The following is a 20,915-nucleotide window of genomic DNA, read 5'->3' as shown; positions in this document are numbered from 1 at the left end:
CAAGTACCTTTTTTTTTTTTTTAATTGTCACATTTCAAACTGTGTGTGTACAATGCACTGGAGGTCCTTTTATTTTTTATGTCCGTAAAGTGTCCCACGATTCTCTCCTTCAATTTACATGTGGTTTTACCCACATAAAATGTTGGGCATCCCAAACAAGTTGCTACATACACCACCATTCTGGTGTAGCAATTACAATGGCTCAGCCATCTAATAGACCTGTTGTAATGTTGGATAACTACATAAGGGCCATCATTAATACATTTGCAACTAGTACACATACCACATTTAGACATCATTGACCGGTGGTTTAGCCCTAAATTTCGATTATTCTCAAATAATCCTTTTAAACTGTTACCCTGCTAAAAGTGATCTGGAGGTTTAGTCCCTACAACTTCTTTCACATCATCAGAAAATATTAACTCCCAACCTGTATGAACTATAGCTCTCAGTGTAGGCACCTCATCATTGTAATGAAGCATCATAGCCCCACTTTTACTGATGAATATTTTTTGAGACTTAGTTCAACACCTGTCCTTAATATCAGAGAGAAGGAATCAAAATATCTCCTCATCACTTAATTTCTGATCTTCACCAAACGTTTCAAAGGATAACCCCTACTTATAAACATTTCAATAAGGTTAAACATTTCCTTTTTAAAAATCTCGTCCTTACTAATTAACCTTGAAATTCTTACCATCTGTCCTTTGAAAACACTCTTTTTCTGGTAGGATGGGTGGCAACTATTATAATGAGGCAGGGTATTGGAATAGGTCTTTTTCCGAAAGATGTAAGAACAAAACTTCCTATCACTATCTCTTTTGTATAATAAGATGTCCAAAAATCACTTTGTTCTTCATGAACCCTACATATAAATCTTACGAATGTAGTGGTATTGTTTAAATATTCCACAAATTTAGAAACAGACTCTTTTTCTGACCCCGCCACAAAATTTAGATATCATCCAGAAAACGTAAATAAACAATCATTTCTGACATGTACTGTGAATAAAAAACATGATGCTTCTCCCAATCTGCCAATACCAAGTTTGTATAAATGGGGGCCCATTTTGCTCCCATAGCAACTCCAGAAGTTTGTCGGTAGTATTCCCCTTCAAAAAATAAAAAAAAGTTAAATAAAACCATTTTCGTCAGATCCAAAATCAAATTTCATTTAACATTGTGCAACCCTTCGATATGCATTAAACTGTTATTAAAACTTTCCAAACCTCTGTCATGGGGTATAACAGTGAAAAGTTTTACAACATCAGTTGTCACAAAAACAAACTCTTCGTCAAATTCTAAATTCCTTAAAATCTCTAAACAATGCCCTGAATCTCTCAAAATATAATTCATGTTAGTCAGAATATTTTTGCAACTAAAATCAATATAAGAAGCCAAGGGTCCAGTTTTTGAACCCCTTGTTGCAACAACAGTTCTGAAGGGGGGAAAATTCACATTTTTATGAATCCTGGGGATTCCAAAGATTTACAGTATGACTGGTGAATCCACTGTTAGATGTATAAACTCAATCTCATCTATAACCCCCTCACATAGAAATCCAAAAAGTACCCAGTCAGGGGGGCAAGAGCTGAGCATTCCGGGTCACTTCGTCGAAACGGCAGAAGTTCGAACACCATATGTTCGAACTTCTAACCTTGAAGTGCAAAACCATCGAATGCTTAGAACAGCGATTTTCTTTCCCAGGGGGAAAAAAAATAAATAAATAAATAAATAAAATTCGCTGTTCCAAGAAATGCACACACAACACAAGCACACCAAAAAAACGGCAATCCACACACATGCACTTAAAATCCTACATCTAACCCTACACTAAACTGTACATACACTGCTATCTATCCACTTACCTTAACCCAAATCCTAACCCTAAGGTCCGTCACTATCACACACTCACCTGACCCTGCCCTAACCCTAACTCACCTAACCCGTGCCCTAACCCTAACGTCCACACAATCACACACTTACCTGAACCTGACCAGTAACTTTCCACCACAGTGCTGAAAATCGTGAAGCCACAGTAACTTTCCACCACAGTGCTGAAAATCGTGAAGCCACAGAAACGGCCCACCGAATTCTTTCCCTGGGAAAGAATTTGGTGTTCTGCGGCTTCGCGATAATCAGTTTTTGAACTTCAAAGTTCGAACATATGGTGTTCGAACTGCTGATGTTTCGACGAACTGATAGGAACCCACCTAGGCTAGGTTACTGCCCTATAGCCTATTCTTTCTTGTCCGGGAAGCCTAGCCCATTTGATCCCCAAATTGTGAGAGTGAGATGGTAGAGCAGACCATCTTGCTGGTCCTACAGGATGGCCTATCTTCCTCTGGTGGAGCACCCTTCCACCATTTCACAGTTATCTGAGCTCCTCCACAAGCTGTCACTGTAGGAAGCATCCCTTTGCATGCAGTCTGTTTATCTGCACAGTGTCAGCTCCCTTGGCCTGTGCTCCACAGGATCAACACCTAGGGCTTCCACTAGTTGACACACAAGTGGCGAGCCTTAGCCGCCTCCCTCTACTCCAGGATGGGCAATCCAGCAACAACTTCTCACCCTCATCTTCCCCAGCCAGAACTTACAAATGCCTAAACTGCTATTTAATCCCAGGTCACCTGTAACGTACTCAGGGCTTAATCCCGCTATACTATGGAGCTGGCTGGGGGATGTGTGTGAGGTTTAATCATGTTTTGGACAACACATTAATATCAGTGACTACAATCCGTGCATAAAGGAAGTCCATTTTAGGTTGATAAGTGTTCACTGATACACTTATTTTCCAATACCAAGTTTATCCTGCAAGCAACAGGCATAAGATATGAAAGCCATCCTGGATGGGAAACCAGGCCATTACAGGATGTACATGCATTCACATGCGCACTACACAGACATCTATGAACAAACTGGAGAGTTTTGCCAATTCATTTATCTACAGGCCTTTGTGACATGAGAGAAGACTCCAGACCCTGGAAAAATCTATATGGACATTGACAGGGCATACAAATTCCCAAAAATGTCAAGCGAGAAACAGCAACTTTAAGCCAGCAGTGGTGACTTCTATACGGTTGTGCCACTCACAAGTGGTTAGGATTATGTGATATTCTAAATACAAAATTATGTCAAAAACAGATGCATGCACTTACTGCTAAATGGCACAGAAAACAAACAGTATCACTGCAGACCAAGAGAAATGAATAACACGTTTATGTCACACATGTTCTTGCTTTCCTCAATACTTAGGACTGTTGAACCCTTGTGTCCTGTATTTATGAGAACATTTACTGGAACAGTTATTCACAAGATCAAGAAAGTACTATATCACATTAAACATATGGCTCTACAGCTATAGTCTCCATATGGCTGTGAAGCCAAGGTTAGTATATAGTGTACCCTAGTTAGCCATAACACAGAGCATGTACAGGTCAAATATGAAACAGTAAGCACCTACCAAAATAACTTAAGAAACTTTACACATGGAATTGCAAATGATTAAATGCTCATTTTTTAATCTATTAACTAAACTGGTTAGGCCTATGGGGCATAAGTGTCCCTTTTGGGGTATAGCAGGAGCACTTTACTTTGTCAGAGTCACACAGCAGGCACACAGAGGTAAAAGGAATCAAACCTTACTTATAAATACACAGATTTCCAAAGTAAGTTAGTATGAGGCCTAGCCTCCCCAACCCTTATTAAATTGTGTAATTAGCCAAAGTTACCAAGTAATGGAGGAAAAAGAAATACTGGGGAATTTTAAGAGGAAATAAAATCAGTTATTACCAGTAAATCAATAAGTAAAGCACATAAGAACTGTTTAAACTAGTAGAGGAAAGAATCTCATTAGTTGTACCACAAGGACTTGAAAATATAATGTCATACATAAACTGGTACTGTGTTGTAATGTAAAAAAAGACTTCTGTCAATGAACTCAGTCGAAATGTGTAACAATCAGCTGTTAATGAAAATGCCTGCAAGGGCAGCCAGCCTAGTAATTACCTAGGAACTCATGAAATGTGAGGAAAGTGACTTAGTTTGGCAAGTCTCATTTTAGAGAACATGGCCTTATTAATTCATGGATGCTTCCTCAAGACCTACAGACACATTTGTTGGTGAATTCTTACTCTAAAAAAAATTACTAGTCTTCCCTTTACTACTGACTACCATCTCTTACTATTAGGATAGTCACCCACTTGTGGCTAACTTCAGTGTATACGAAATTATACTGCATCAGCAATTTTGTTATTTGAATGTCTCACAAATGTGTTTTTGCAGTTGTCTTTTATAGTAGTATTTGTTACGGAAATAAATAAATTTTACTGGTTATCAAATAAAATATGTTGAAATTGAACTAAGCAAAAACCTATTCATATTCAATGCAGCTACCCTACTGGTAACTCCTAAAGTCCAGATGTAGCATTTATGGCTGTTGCTAAGAAGCACACTGCAGGATTATAACAAGAAAATGAAAGTCCTCACTGCCTATCTATTAATATTGGCTACTCCCTGTAAACAAAGCATATGGAAAGCAACAGGCTGTAATTGAGAAAAGCACCAAATGCAGTGATTTTTAGTGGCTTGACAAAATATGGCATTGTTCAACATAGCAGCCTTAATTCTAAAATTTCAGATGACCATGTACATGCTAGATGAGTCACACCTTGGGAAGAAATTTACTTACTTTTGTTTTTAGCATGTGTGTTACTGCATGGTTTGTGAACAGCTTTAGGGCTGCATACCTGACAGCTTCTTTGCTTAAGGTGTACTGTCACACTTAGTGACTTACATTTTTGCACCACCATAGTGGTGATTCTTAATCCTTTCTGATGGCTACCATCCTTGATACCACATTTTAAATTACAGTAATCAGATGTGCTGTCTACATGTTTTACAAATTAAAGACAACCTGATACAAATCATATAATGGTACCTCACCTTGCCAAATGGTTTGTACTTGGAAACACAATTACTGCTAAAGAGGTAACCAAGAATGACACAGAGCTTAGTGAAAACTGTACTGCTTCATTGAAGTCTGTGCCTTTCTATGTTGTCCCTTTCAAAAGGAGTCTCCTTATACGCTAATACTAAACACTGAAAACAGTACATAACTGAGAATTTTAATTACAAGATTCATACAACTCAGAAAAACTAATTACAAGCAGTGACAAATGACTGACATAAGATGCTACAGCCAGCTACAGCATACATTTTTATAACCTTTTACATACCCTCAAGCCTGACCACCAGTGGCTAGATTGCTCCATACTACTTTGAATGCCCCCAGCACTATCACTTGAGACTGGGACCACAGCATTTTATTATGTATTTATTCATTCATTCATTTGGTAACCAGGTAGGTGGACTGTTCTTTTGACCCTTTTCAGCCATAACCTGGGATCAGATAGCATGAACAAACTACAGCAGAACTGTATACAGCACATTATAAGACAGTGCAATATACAGAACTACTGTAGAATAATATGAGAGATTTGTAAATGTGTACAGTATATAGCAGTATTGCAGAATACAAAATAAACAAGAGTTATGAAAATATAAATAGTATAAAAAGCTGGACAATTTTGTAATAGGACAAATAAATCTGTTATGTGGTAGCTAATACTCCAAGAGTGGGTTGGGGAGGTGAAGTGCAGCAAAGAAGCAGACAGTGTCATGTATGCTATCCTGCACACTTGGGATTTGTAATTGCCCTAACTGGGCAAAAGGTCACTGATGTTACACACGTCACTGCATGCAATTATCAGTTAAGTCGTGCCCTCCTTCAATGTCCACATGCTACATCAATCTGCCATTTGAATATGGCACTGTCACCATCACCAGGAATATGTCATGTCACAGGCAGTAACCCATCCCTCCCAGAGTGGACAAGCCAACAAAGTCACTCATTCCCACCTCCACCAGGCAGCCAGCACCTAAACTGCAAGTCAGTCTCAGGTCAGCTGTACAGCATGCACTGCTAATGACAACCTAAACCTAGCCTTCTGTATGACAAAAAGAGACCTGCAAGCATGCATTCCACATATAACATAGATGCATGTAAAAATTCATAATGTACCTTTCTGACAAGTAGTTATTTTGACTTCTGTTTTTAAACTATATACGGCAGCATGGTCTGCAGTAAGAAAAGTGAATGGCAAATAGAAATCAGTTTCTGTGTTTTTTTCTACTAATAATTGAGCAAAATTTGTTGAATCAGCAAATGAATAACAATATCTAGAAAAATAACTTTCTTTTTTTAATCTGTTAACCATGCAAACAAACCTACTAGAAGCAAGTGCATCTTTTCAGGGGTGACCACAGTTGCAATCTTTTCAGAAGACAACTATGAGGCATTTCTTACTAAAATGTAATATTCTGCAGGATAACTAACAATCTTAACCAATACAGAGAACTTTTCCATACAAATTTGGATTAGCTGTTATAGAATTTTTAACTGTTTCTGTGGGATGGTACAGTGGTTCAGTAATTAATATTCCTGCCTAACAGCACTCAGTTCTTCAGATTATTTCTCAGCCTCAACTGCCTTTTGTGCAGAGACTGCACATCCTCTCTGTGTCTGCTGTGTGCCCCAGTTTCTTCCCTAATCTCCGTAGCACAGTGTAAGTGAAATGGAGAACCACTGAATTGACCATTTGCCCTGCACACACTGAATGTCACATTAGGATCCGGCTCCTCCATGACTCTCAATTGTATTAAGGAAGGCAACAGGGCTGAATGGTATGTTGTTTCACATCACATTAACAGGTTTCACATACAGTGTTATTTGTCTTGTACAACATCTGAAGAAACATTATAAAATATTTCTTTTAAAATATCTGGACATCTGAAATTGCATTGTATCTTCACCAGTTCCCACCTCCCCCCCCCCAAGACTCAGCTGCAAAAATCAAGACTGCCCTGCAAATCAGAGACAGACAATTACCCAGGGGATCCTGGTGCACTGTCTGGTTAAGTGACTAGTCACACAGCAAGCAAACAGAAACTGTGGGATTCAAACCCAAAACTAAAATTAGCAGCTCATATCCTTAATCCTCTGCAGTAATCTGATAAAGCTAAAATATAAACTTTAAAGAATGCGCTTCCATATGCAACATATACGTGTTGTTTTACATTAAGAACTACAGTATCTCAAAAAATATTAATTTTTTGACCTAGTAATTCTTCACAATACTATGCACTTGTCAGAATTAATTGTACTTCTTGACTTAAGCACACAGGCTTTCCTTTCCAGTAGTCAGTATGATACTGGGTAATTAATTGTCTGAAAAAATATATAATGTAATATATAATATATATATCTATATATATATATATATATATATATATATATATACATACATACATACATATATATATGGGTCTACTTTCATTAACCGAAAGACCACTTACCAGAATTCCATTTTGCCAAGATAACTGAAACCTTGAAAAACCAAAGTCACAAAGTACCGAAGTTCTTTCACAGGGAAACTAACCACTTGGTCATCAGGGTGAACTTTACCCTTTCCCCCAGATAGTGCGATTTCGGAGTTGGTATATTTGGTTAGGGAGGGTGTACATGGGGGTGCATGTGGAGGAGGGGTGAAGCCCCCCACTTGGGTGGGTTTAATATTTGTGCATTTTATTATTTTACCCTGGTAGCCAAGTGGTTAGTTTCCCAGTGACAGAACCTTGGTGCTTTGTGATTTCGGAATTGTAAGGTTTAGTTGAAGTTGTCTTGGTGAAAACGGATTCAGGTAAGTGGTCTTTCGGTTAATGAACACAGACCCAGATATATATATATATATATATATATATATATATATATATATATATATATATATATATATATATATGTATATATATATATATATATATATCACAAGTCCACTTCACATGAATGAAAGCTCAAAATACTGAAATTCATTTGACTGACTCCACAATCTCGAATGATAAAACTAATGAAAATTAATATGACCGAATTTCAGAATACTGAAAGCTTACAATACTGAACTGCAAAACACAAAATGACAGTGTGTACATTACTATAAGCTAAGCAAATGGTATATGCCCCTTTCCCCACTGTAGTGCAATCCCAGAGTTAGCATATATAGTTTGTGGGGTGTGGGGGGCACAGCCCCTGACCTAGTTTGAATATCATCCGGTGTCTGTTAATAAGGTAAGTAGGTAGATTTTCATTTTGGAAAGAGTTAGTCGTTGGTGTTGTAAGTATGCATTTTTTTCTTTTATACTTTTCATTTGGTGAGACAAATTATTGGTGATATTTGAGCGGCTTATTTGGTATTGTAAACCAAGGTTTTGTGAATGTTAACGTTATTTCTGATGAAATGTTTGGTATTCACAGATCTGTGCATATTTTGTTATGTTAAGCAATTTACAGGTGAAGGGAAACACGTCATGTCTATGGCTTAACATTTTGTGTTTTGTAATTCATTACTGTAAGCTTTCAGTATTCTGAAATTCAGTCAAATGAGTTTTCAGTATTTTGAACATTCGGGATTGTGGAGTCAGTCAAATGAATTTCAGTATTTTGAGCTTTCATTTATGTGAAGTGGACCCACACTCACACACACACACACACTCACACACTCACACATACATGTACCGTATTTCCCCGAAAATAAGACCGGGTCTTATACTCCCCCCCCCCCCCCACACCGAAATACGCATTAGGGCTTATTATCGGGGAATGCCTTATTTACCCCCCCTGTACAACGATCCACATTTATTCATTTATTCATGTACAAAAATCGACATTTATTCATGCACACAAATTGACATTTATTTGGTACTTTTCCGTTACTGGGCAACAGTTCTAGGTAACGTGTTAACGGTTGTATGAGAATTCTACATAAGCAGTGCAACAAACATTTCAACTTCAGAATATCTACACCTTGGCTTTCACAGTGCAATATTTCATGCTTAGCAGAAAGTGCAGAAAAATCTCAATACATGTGTATTGGATGAGGGGAATAAAACAGGTGAATAACTGCCAGATACTTTTCTTTATTCCTTACCCAAACCGTAAGAGAAGAATGATGGAAAATCATAAAAATGAAGTCTGGGAACTAGTGGCTTTACTTTGTAATTACCCCTTAATAATGAAACGTTACCTTAACACAATAAAGTCAAAAAACTGACAAAAGCTTGCTGGCAGCTGAAAGCAGAAGCAATCCATTCTGTTTCCCCAATAACGGAAAGGTTATTCAAATACAGTTCTGTCATCTTCTTCTGGAACATTCTCATACGTCTCCAACCCCCGAATTCCAGCCTGAATTTCTTGTGACTCCATTTCCTGTAGAACCACTGGCCCCAATCTGTCATGCCTAGCAATAGAGCTCTCCTTAAATGAGCACTGCATGTCCATGTAGCCTGCTCGTAGTGCATTGGTAACACAGCTGTCAGTGATTTTATCCCATGAATTCTTCACCCCAGTCACGACCTCTTGCAGGCTAGGATTCACAAAGTTCTATCCTGACTTCTCTCCATTTTATTTTCAATGTAGTCATTGAGTTCAATGCGCAAATGGTCCTTAAATGGCTTGTTTCAATATCAAGAGTCTGGAGATAGGCAGTCATTCCTGCGGGAATCATTATTTGATCTACTCTTTTCTGTGCACGGAATTTCTTCATGTCTTTAGTGTGGTGAGTGCTGGCTGAATCCCAGAATAGCAGACCTCTTTTGCCTCCTCACAAAACAAGTGGCAGCATTACATCGACCGACTTCCTGCTTGTGTGCACCAGGCTTTTTTGGTTTCAATAATGTAAATGCCTGAAACACGTTAAATCTTATCTTTCTTATCCTTACTAATGATTAGAGGTGGGGGGTTCTTTCCATCTAGATTAATTGCCAAAATACAGGTAACACATGCACTTTCGTAACCAGTGGAGGGAATGTAGATTGACGAGTCGCCCCTCTGATCAACTGTTGTTTGAGATCCTTGGCCCATAAACACTGCAGTTTCATCCATAGCAATCATGTTGGAGAGTTGGTATTTAGAAAAGTTGATGCCATCAACAAAGGACTTAAATGAAAGTGCACGTTTAATAACTTCAGTATCTTCCAGCTTGAGCAGTGTTGCTGATCTTCTTAGAGACAGTTCATATCGCTGAAGGAAGCCATCCAGCCAATGTTGTGATGCTTTGAATTCTTCTGGGGATATTTCTAACTGTGGTGCCATTGCAAAGGCAAATGGTTGAATATCAGCCCTGCGCACAACCAAAGCCTTTGCACTCCTGTTAGCAATCCATTCACAGATGATGTCTTCCAACTCAGGAAATAATGGTTGCTGACCTGATCCACACTTGCACTTAATAGCATTTCCCTCGTCGGCCTATTGACTGAGGTTATCGTACGCTGCTCGCCATTTTCAGACCATTCAGAGATCCAACTTCTTCTCTTTGCAGAAAGCCATCAGATTCTTTCCCCAGGAGTCCTCCACGATTCTGTCTTTGAACTCGATGGAATAGCTCTTTCTTTTTGCACTCATCTTGTCTGGGGGGGGGGGTTAATTGAAGACTTACGAGACAGGAGTGCCAACACAAAATGGCGATGGTTAAGAAGACACAAGCACACCCGTTCATTATCAAGTGCGCATGTTCTACTTGTGTTGTCTGTACTTTAACCAATAAAAGTACACTTGCCAGTGTTTATGGGCCAAGGATCTCAACCGTCAAGTGTGACAGTAAGAATCGTGGAGGACTCCCGGGAAAAGAATCTTATGACTTTCTGAAAAGAGAAGAAGTTGAGTGTCCGAATGGTCTGAAAATGGCAAGCAGAGTACGATAACCTCAGTCAACAGATGTCAATAATATTATTATTTTATAATTCAACAAGTCCATCATGTGTTGTTGATGACCTTAACTGGGGCTTATTTTTGGGGTAGGGCTTATATCATGACCACCCTGGAAAACCATGCTAGGCCTTATTCTCTGTTAAGGTCTTATTTATAGAAATACAGTATATATACATATATATATATATATATATATATATATATATATATATATATATATATATATATATATAAACCACAAGGAAAACATTTACTTGCAAGCAACAATGCTGCTTGCTGAGAATCCTAAAAAAATCAGGGAAAAAGAGCCATGTACTGTAGACAAGCTCAGTTGAGACTTCAGTGTAATCAAGCCATTATAACTTATTTGGAAATCTGAATTTATTTACTTTAAAACAAACAGATGAGCACTTTCACCCTTAAATGAGCTTCATTAGAACTAAATCCAGTTTACATGACAAGCAGTATGTCTCTGCTTTAACAAAGGGATCATTGTTAATTAACTCAAGTTGGGGTCATAAATGTATATCATAGGCTGTTCAGCCGAGGCAGAAAGGAATAGGTCTCATCTTTCACACTTGTTCTGCATATCTACTCCTACTGGCAGCCAATAGGTTATAGCTTATGTGCTGTATTCCTATCCTTTGCAGCTAGTGCCTAATTGATACAAACAAGCTTGCCTCTGGTTATGTATAACTATAAAAACATCATTGTATCTGTGATGTGATAAGTAGATGCTATTTGCCATGTTTAAAGGGGGCAACAGGTATTAAAAATACTAACATCACGTGACAACCAGTCAAATTAAAATCTTAAACGTATTATATTTTTGGTGAACATGTGACTGGGAGCACCTACCTTGTATCCTTTATGTCAGGAGCATACCACCCTTTCCATGACAGGATGAATTCAACTTTCTAGTGATATATCAGTTTTTAAGTGTGTTCAGAGAAAAAAGAAATGGCTCTGTATGTGCTAGGCCTAGGTTTAAGTGTGATAAGTAGATGCTATTTGCCATGTTTAAAGGGGGCAACAGGTATTAAAAATACTAACATCACGTGACAACCAGTCAAATTAAAATCTTAAAGTATTATATTTTTGGAATCATAACTGCAGCTAGTCAAGATAATTTGGTTGAACATGTGACTGGGAGCACCTACCTTGTATCCTTTATGTTAGGAGCATACCACCCTTTCCATGACAGGATGAATTCAACTTTCTAGTGATATATCAGTTATTAAGTGTGTTCAGAGAAAAAAAGAAATTGCTCTGCATGTGCTAGGCCTAGGTTTAAGATAAACTGCAGCATTCCATGACAGTGAACTACCGTGGTGGTGGTGCTGCGGTAGCGTTGTCGCCTCACAGTAAGACGCTGTCCGGTTTGATTCTCAGCTAGAGCGTCATCTGCGTGGAGACATGCGTGAATGGGCGTACCTTCATTGAAGGTTGTGTGTCAGGCCTGGCAAGCCGGTACGTAAAAATCAACTGCCAATCATTAGCGGACCAGAGTTCCACTGTGGCGACCCCTAACCGGGAAAAGCCAAGAGACACAAACAATTCTATGGCAGTGAACCAAACAGGGTTAAATGGGGAAAGAGATAACCAACTTCTGTTTCAGTTTGTTCAATCTATATACTGTCAAAACAGGTACATTATACATTATAAGAGGTTGTCAGTAACTTGTGTCATAAGTGCAGGTTGCTACAGTAGTTATCCCTATAAAACAACAAAGTGTAGTTCCCACCATGGGAATCAGTGAGCCCCCATTACATGCGTCTTGTACCAGTGCCTGTTGCAAAAAACCTTTGCAGAGATGTCTAGGGAGAATTAGAATTTCCACAGTGTGATTCCTTAAACCTCTTGCATTAGACATACATGGGATATATGCAAATGACCCTTACGAACATCAGGTGTTTCAGCTACATGGCAATTCTGAATGCCCATGACACTTTAAAGTCATTTAATGGACAAATTCAGGCCATTAAAGCCAAACCCCACTAGCTGAGGCCATGCATGCTTCGGCCTTATTATAGCCTCATCAGCACAGCACAAGTGGACTGTTTAATTAACCATTAGAAACACAGGGCTGTTATACCCAGCAGATGCCCATTACCATTAGGGTGTCTGCAAAATAACCCAACTAACAAACCAAAACAATGGAGTAAAAAGGTCACACAGAAAAGCCAGTCAAGTAAAAACTACAACAGAAATCTAAAAGTCATAGGCATCCAGAATCACCATATAGCTGAAACCATACGTTTCAGTCTCTTAAGAGGTCATTGTGGTACACAGACCCTGATAATGTGCGACAAGCAGGCAAAATGTGGAACACCCTATTTTCTCACTCCGCAAAAACACACCATTTTCACGATGCCAAGCTGAAGTCATTTTTCAAGCAAAATCAGTAAGTTGAAGTATATATGAACCAACAGTAAACACTGTACACAAAAAACAGTGTGTAAGTAAGTAAAAATGTATTGTATAATCAGAATAACACTACCATAACCAAGTACACAATCAATGGCAAATCACGCACTTAAAATCAGAAAGCAAAAGCAGCAATTTTGAATAAGACTGAGCTCTCACAACCAACACACTTTTTCTACTGAGCAATTCACATTTTTTTTTAAACAAAACCTCTCAAGTGCACTTCATTATAATGAAAATTCCTTACTTTTAGTTATAAAATGTTCCTTGAAGTTCCACAGTGAAAGGGTCAGTCACACAAACAGTGTTAAAACAATTTTAACAAATATTCACAGTAAATACTGAATCGTATTAATATATAAAAATTACTTGTAAGTATAATGTAACTCATTTTTGCCATGCCATGAGCTCCTAATTGAAGTTATTAGTGAGCTGTTCTGCCCTCCTACAGACAGTGGGGAAGGACAGCTTGAGGTACAGCCCTGAATCCCCACCACTAAATGCATAGCAGAGAATTCCCCTATCCTCTGCAACACTAATAAACTATAATACACAAAATACTTAACTTACATTCATGGTAAATAATTCTGAATAATATTACTCAACAAAATAATTTAATACTTTTTGTTATTTGAGCTCCTAGATGAAGTTAGCATTAAACTGTTCTGCCTTCCTACAGACAGTGCAAACACTTTAGATAGAAAATAAAATCCTGCTAGAATGTCCCTACCCCTCTAAAAAATAAGATGACAGACTTTGCCTAATCCCACCAAATGTACAGCAGAGAACTCTGCTATCCTGTAGAACACAAACTATAAAAATATACAAAAAAATGCCTATTCTTTCTTCACTGTTCTAGCAAAAACTGGACTAAAAATTAAGCACTTACCTGCAGCCAAAGATATACCACCAATTAAGATATGCTTCCCCAGAGAAGAAATCACAAATCATTCTGTGAGTTTTGGCTTGCACACTGTACTGTAGTCTCTTCTCTCCACCGCTCTTCTGCTGTGTTCCACGATCCTAATATCCATGATTGAAGTTGAACTGCTGCAGACCCCAAATGATTGCCAGCTGCTGAAATAATCATTCATGCCAAGAACCTCCCACCCTCCTAAGAAAAAGCTGATGTTGCTTTAAAACCACAAATAAAAGTAAAGTGCTCCCCCCATCACATTGCCACAAAAACTGTAACTGGTAAGTCCCTTACTGATTGTTTATTTTTCTGCTTCTCCTGGTTGGCTCGCTTTGCATTGGTAGTTGATCTTTGATTGGCTCATATTACCTCCATACCGACTGGCTATTTTTGCTGTATATGAGACAATCAGAATGTGCAAAGTGGCACCAAAACTCTTAATACAGGACTACAGTACTTTATGAGCTCCATGCCTTAAATACGGCATGTTCCACATAATCTGGAGCACTTGGAAGTTGAGGATGAAACACTTGATGTCCTTAAGTGGTCAACTGCATATATCCCACGGGCTTCTATTACAGGAGGTTTAAGGTATCACACCAGTGAAAACTCTAGCTTGACTAGGTTTTTCTTGTATCTTTTACTAATTTGTTTTAGTGTGTAAGACTACTGGTAGTGGACCGATCTTTATGCTTAATGTTTCTTTGTACTGTATTAACAATCTACGAATTATTTCCTACTAGATAGATTGGTGTCTTGCCTATACTGAATGATCAAGTAAATGTAGTATACTACCAAGAATTAGACAGTCCGTACAGTTGTTTATAATTGATATATCACTAGAAAGTTGAATTCATCCTTTCATGGAAAAGGTGATATACTCCTGACATAAAGGATACAAGGCAGGTGCTCCCAGTCACAGGTTCAGCCAGATTATCCTGATTAGCTGCAGCTATGATTACTACAGTATAATACTTAAGGATTTTAATTTGACTGGTTGTCACATTTTTTTAGTGCCTGTTGCCACATCTAAACATGACAAATAACAACTACTTATCACATCACAGATACAGTGATGAGCTAATTGTTACACATAGCCAGGGACAAGCTTTCTATAAAGTGATTTTATCAGTTAGTCACTAGCCACACAGGATAAGAATACAGCACATAAGCTATAATCTATCGGCTACCAGTAGGAGTAGATATGCAGAACAGGTATGTAAGATGAGACTTATCCTACTGTAGTTTGGATGAACAGTCTATGACATACATTTATGACCCAGCTCAAGTTAATTAACAATGATCTCTGTGCTAAAGCAGATAAGCACTGCACGTCATGTAAACTGGACTTAGATCTGACAAAGCTCGTTTAAGGGAACAAGCACTCATGTATTTGTTTTTCAGTAAAGAAATTTTGATTTCTAAACAAGTTATAATTGCTTGATTGCTCTGAAGTCTCAGCTGACCTTGTCTACAGTGCATGGTTCTTCTTTTCTGATTTTTAGGATTCTCAGCTTTCTCCGTGGTTTATTATTTTTCCTTATGCGAATGAAATGTCACCCCCCCCCCCCAATGACTGGAACACTACTGTGCCTCAACACAAGGACGCGTGTTTAAATGTATATATATATATATATATATATATATATATATATATATATATAGTATACCTTCATAAGTTTGACGGCCACATCTTCGATGTTGCTACCGCAAACTGTGAACCGCGAAATTTGAGGCTGAAGCACTGAATTACAAAACCTCGCCTCCTTTTTGACCCATGGTAGCACTCGTTTCGGTGGTGGAGCGATTGGGAATGTCGAATTTCGATATTTTTATGATCCTTAGGGAAGTCAGTGTAACGGAATTCAGCTAAACGGTTCACAGATATGCACATTCAGAAATGTGCCTTCACACATATGAAGATATACCATATATATATATATATATATATATATATATATATATATATATATATACATATATATAAAACAGTTTGTTACACCAAGTGAAAATACAATTTAAGATGCATCTTTAGACATTTTTTATTTGAGATACAAACATTAAAGAATAAAGTTTGAAAATATACCAGTACATTGAAAACTACCAGATACTGTATGCTTAGAAAATGGATAGGTTGAACTAAACATGAACAAACTACAGCTCAGAGAACTACATAATAAAAACAAGCAGTGATTAAAGAAAAAGAAATGCAAAGGAATGTCATTCCCGTACCTCCTAGTAACAGGAAATAATTTCCTTTGTTTTTCTACTGGCATTTAAAAGGAAATTCGAAATTTGGGCAATCTGTTGTTGATTTCGGAAGTTGCAGTCTTACACATTAAATGTTTCCATCACAAAATGAAACTTTTATCTGTGCTATATTTTCCTTAAAACATTCCACTGAAAAGGAACCTCCCAGCTGGACTTCCAGGTCAATGAATGTAAAATAAATAACAATTATCTCTAAGGCAGGTCTTGACTGTGTATTTCTTGCAGCAAGGATTTTCATTGAGTAGTATTCATATTTGCTCAAAACCAGAGAAGTACTTATATGTCTTGATTACCACTTACAACACTAATGGGAGCTAAAAGGTTGAAACAGAAAATAACTAAAGCACAAAGTCTAAAACATGCTAAATTTGGGTTTGAAATAAGAGTTTTGAGGTATACATTCTTTATAACAGTGTACATGCAGGAGTCAGTAGTCACGTTAGTTTCAGTCTAGATACCACATTAATCTCTGAAACAGTGTAATATGAGTGGAAAAAATGAATAGGTGTCAGGGATGCAGCAGGGCTTGCCACTGTGGGTAAAATGAACTTAGAGGTCTGTCATAGTTTCAGTGTCACAACTACCACACCTTTATGTACCACCACTTGTGATATTTTAGTTTCTAATAATAGTGTTCCATTCCGAAAGTTGTAATTTAAGTATCTTCTGTTTCAGTCTTGGCCAATGGTTTTGCACAGTTCATTGAGGCCTATTTCAGTCTTGTGCAACAAAGAAGTATGAGGCCATACTAAAATAGTGCAGATTCAAGTATTGTTGTTAGGTAGGTTAGAAATACCAATGACAATTCATACATATGGTTCATATGACTCCAATACTAAACCAGTAAATCAGAAAATCCACCTCACCATTGTGCATGACTCAATTCTGTTCAATTTACAATATTTGCCAATAAAAGCAGAAATTATACATATGTAGTTTTCACTGTCTTAGTAAACTGAACATTCTGTACATCTGACAAAGGCATTACCAGTCTGCAAAGTTGAAAAGTACAGGACGTTTAATGGCTTGAGATGAGACATATATAAAGAGATGCAAGGGAACTACAGATTATATAAAGAGTTCCATTGCGAAGGGTGGAATAAATGTATATTTTGGTCATAGCTCTCAACCTTCCATCTCCAAAATGACGACACTAGCCCTCATAATGTGGAACAAATGGGCAAAATGTGGAGCACATACTAATGGCTTACTAACAAATTCAACTAGGAAGGTCATAGGATGGATAAAATATGCTGGTTTTACTTATAAAGAAGATCTTTTAATGCATTGATATGATTCATTTCTACCTACAATGGATTTCACTTAAAAATCCTTACACTGAATGTGTGACAGTCTTTCAATGTGGAACTTTGAGGAACGTGAACTTTTTAAGAACCCAAATGAGGTACGTTCCTCGTAATGAGGTACACTTGAGAGGTATTAATGGTAAAGAAGTTGCAGCACCCCCCCCCCCCCCCACACACACACACACACAGAACTGTTAATGACAGATACAAAACAGTAGTACATCACATTATAGTAGAATTAAAACAATATTTCATAACATTTTGTGTCTTGTTCTTATGGGCTGATGCAGTTTTCTTATATGTCAAAAAAAGAAGAAAGAAAAACTCATAATGTTCAAGGTTGGCTGACTTACTGAAATGCTTTCTCCACAGAAACTGCACGCTTCTTACAAATGCCTCCATTAATCAAATACCGGGCTGCTAATAAGTGCAGTGCGTAGTTTCTTAGGCAAAACATGTGTTTCTATGTTATATCACTGTCGGAGCGAGCGCGACCTCTGTCTTTAAAGACGTAATGGACTATCAATCTCCTACCTTCAGGAAACAAAAAAAAATGTTGCCAACGTACCTCTCTTTCTTCCCCAAAAATGTATTAACCACATGACCTGTTCTCGCAAATACGCAAAATGCATCACATATGACCATAGTTAACACTGGAAGTGCAAATGCAGTAGAATCAAATGGGTCTCCACTGTTACATCTGCGTACTACAGACCATCATGAAAACACACTATGTATCTGAAATGTCTTTGGATACTGCAACACTATTCCCGCCTGCTATATACTTTCTTATTTTAAGATCTAGCTCGAACATACTCCATAATATATTCATATCGTTTTGTAAAACTCATGCAATCCTTGCCACTGAAAGTCAGCTGGGCAAATCCCATAAGTAATACGCTTTCAACTTAGCACTGACTAAATATCTCTTAATGCCAGCATTAAAATCATAGTACTATATTTTAAAATTATCTTAACAGTACAAGAAAAAGTACTGACAAAACATCTCTTAACCTGACAGCATTAAAATCATAGCACTATCTTTTAAAATTATCTTAACAGTATAAGAGAAAGTCACAGAGAAGAAGACTTTCTAATACTTCTGAGCAGATGGCTGTTCTATTCTAAGCCCCGAAAAAAGGATGTGGAATCTTCGTATGGGCTTAGAACTGTTATTTGATCATGCATGTACCCTCAACACAGTTATTTAATAATGTGTGTACCCTTAAATAGGCCTGACTTAAAAAAAGAATGCATTAACTGCAGCAGCAAGGGTATATCAACATGCAAAAATATACTGGCTCATTTAAAGCAGCTGGCCAGAGCGTTATTTGTAATATGAAATAAGTATCTCACCATACCTCTCACCCTCTTAGAGCAAGAAACCTGGACAAAGCCATATATAAAAGTGTGGCAAAGGCCCAAAATTGGGGACAAATTTTAAATATTGCCCTTAAAAACTTAGAAAGTTGATAGAATGGCAGGTTTTCCATTAGCATGAATTTTCTGAAGGAATGCAGTCTTAAACGCAAATGTCTGTCATTATTTTCTAACTTCAACCTTTAATGATTTGCCACTAATTTGCCAGAAAAACACAATTTTATGAAAAACGGACCAAAAATATGAGGCAAAAACCTGGAAAATCTGCACAACTGAGAGGTAGGTATTGAGTTATGCAGGGTTCATCGTACCTACGGATACTATAGTACTGTAAATACAGAATAAACACCACATTGCATTCCTTCATTGTTCTAATTGCAACTATTCCAAGTGCCAATATGCACGTTTATGGTACACTAAGTAATCAAGAGAAGGGCGTTAAAGGTTTTGCCACACACGCCTGCAGTTTCTGTAGAAGTCGCTGATTAAAAAAGTAGCAATTATACAATTAACAGTCTGGTGGTTATGCACAATTGTAAGGTCAAGTCTTAGAAGTTCAAAGTTCTAAATATGTTTAGTTTTAATTCATAATCACACCTACCTCATAAAAATTCCACATTGGCAACAGTGAACTACAGCAACTTTGCAGAGGACTTTGCTGCAGTCCGAACACGAAGCACCTCCTGTGCCTCCTGGATCTTCATCGTCCAAAAACCAGGAGTAACTGAAAATTTGTATTGTTACTCCGGACAAGAGTACAAACCCGGCGGTCAGCGCACACCATATGTAATGCTTCTCACTTAAATGGATATAAGCAGTCCAAATGTCAGTCACAATGTCAAACACATAAGTCACGATTCCTAGAATTAGCATGCAGAAGTTCCGTCTGGTAAACCTCCTCATAGTGGGCAACACGACGGTGTCCTGAGGACAGGGGCGGCCTGCCGCCCTCACCCTTCGGTGCCCTCAGTAATAGAACTGTTTTGTAGAACCGCACAGGCACCAGGCCCACTGTCAATGACAGAAACTATCGGCATACTGGGCATCGGTTTTACAGTGCATCTTTTGGGATGTCACATTCTGGATTAAAAACGAAACTAAAACTTCCTCATTCTTAAAGGAATCGCTGTGTAATGCTAAGTTCATAAAAGGTAACACTGTGCTAGGCAAGAATATCTTAATCATGCCCGGAAGAGAGGTGTGTGCGTGTGTCAGAGAGAGAGAGAGACTATGTTATGTTATTATTGGCCTGCTGTGATTAATTGCAGAATACCTCCTGACATATATTTTCAGTGAAACCTTTCCTTACATTTAGTACCTGCCTCGAGTTCAAACGAGAATGGGCGCTCACTAATTGTTCTGTTATTATTTTAGCGGTGAGGAAGAACTTTGCACTTCACTGCCTTTGAGTAGCTCTCAAATTGTTAAGACAGCACAATATGACATCCTTTACAGTTGTAATAGTCTGACGGGGTTGGTTAATGCCATGGGGAGGATTTACATCTCAACTGTCCAGGTTTTCGCTGTCCAGATTTTTGCCGCATAGTTTTGGTCATAACGTGTGATATTCTGGCAAAACACTGAGGAGTGAAGTCACTAAATAATGAGATATACTACTGAGTTTCACACTTCATATGTTTCAGGAAATGCATGTTAACACAAATCCTATTATTCTAGCAACTTTCTAAGTTTATAAAATCAATATGTAAAATCTGTCCCAATTTTTTGGGCCTTTGTCCGTCCATTATTTTAGGCTTCATTCAAATTTATTATTCTAAGGTTGAGAGCATACCTCT

General features: G+C 37.8%; 1 protein-coding gene across 3 annotated transcripts in view; it reads right to left on the bottom strand.

Moving 5' to 3' along the window:
- Nucleotides 1-20,508, bottom strand: part of XKR9 (XK related 9) — a 177,067-nt gene extending 156,559 nt beyond the window's left edge. The window contains exon 1 of one of the 3 annotated variants that reach the window (XM_044067150.1): nucleotides 19,721-20,508. In XM_044067150.1, the coding sequence (XP_043923085.1) occupies nucleotides 19,721-20,022 (302 nt within the window). In that variant the 5' untranslated portion in view covers nucleotides 20,023-20,508. Of the gene's footprint in view, nucleotides 1-14,134; nucleotides 14,322-18,092; nucleotides 18,323-19,720 lie in introns of those variants that run through there. The other 2 variants (XM_044067151.1, XM_044067152.1) reach the window with 2 other exon arrangements.
- Nucleotides 20,509-20,915: the final 407 nt, after the last annotated feature.

This window comes from Protopterus annectens, chromosome 3.part1 (assembly GCF_019279795.1).
Source record: "Protopterus annectens isolate FY-2018-M chromosome 3.part1, PAN1.0, whole genome shotgun sequence".
Lineage (NCBI taxonomy): Eukaryota > Metazoa > Chordata > Ceratodontiformes > Protopteridae > Protopterus > Protopterus annectens.
The sequence above is the reverse complement of the archived record's forward strand: the minus strand, read 5'-3'. Positions and strand labels throughout refer to the sequence as shown.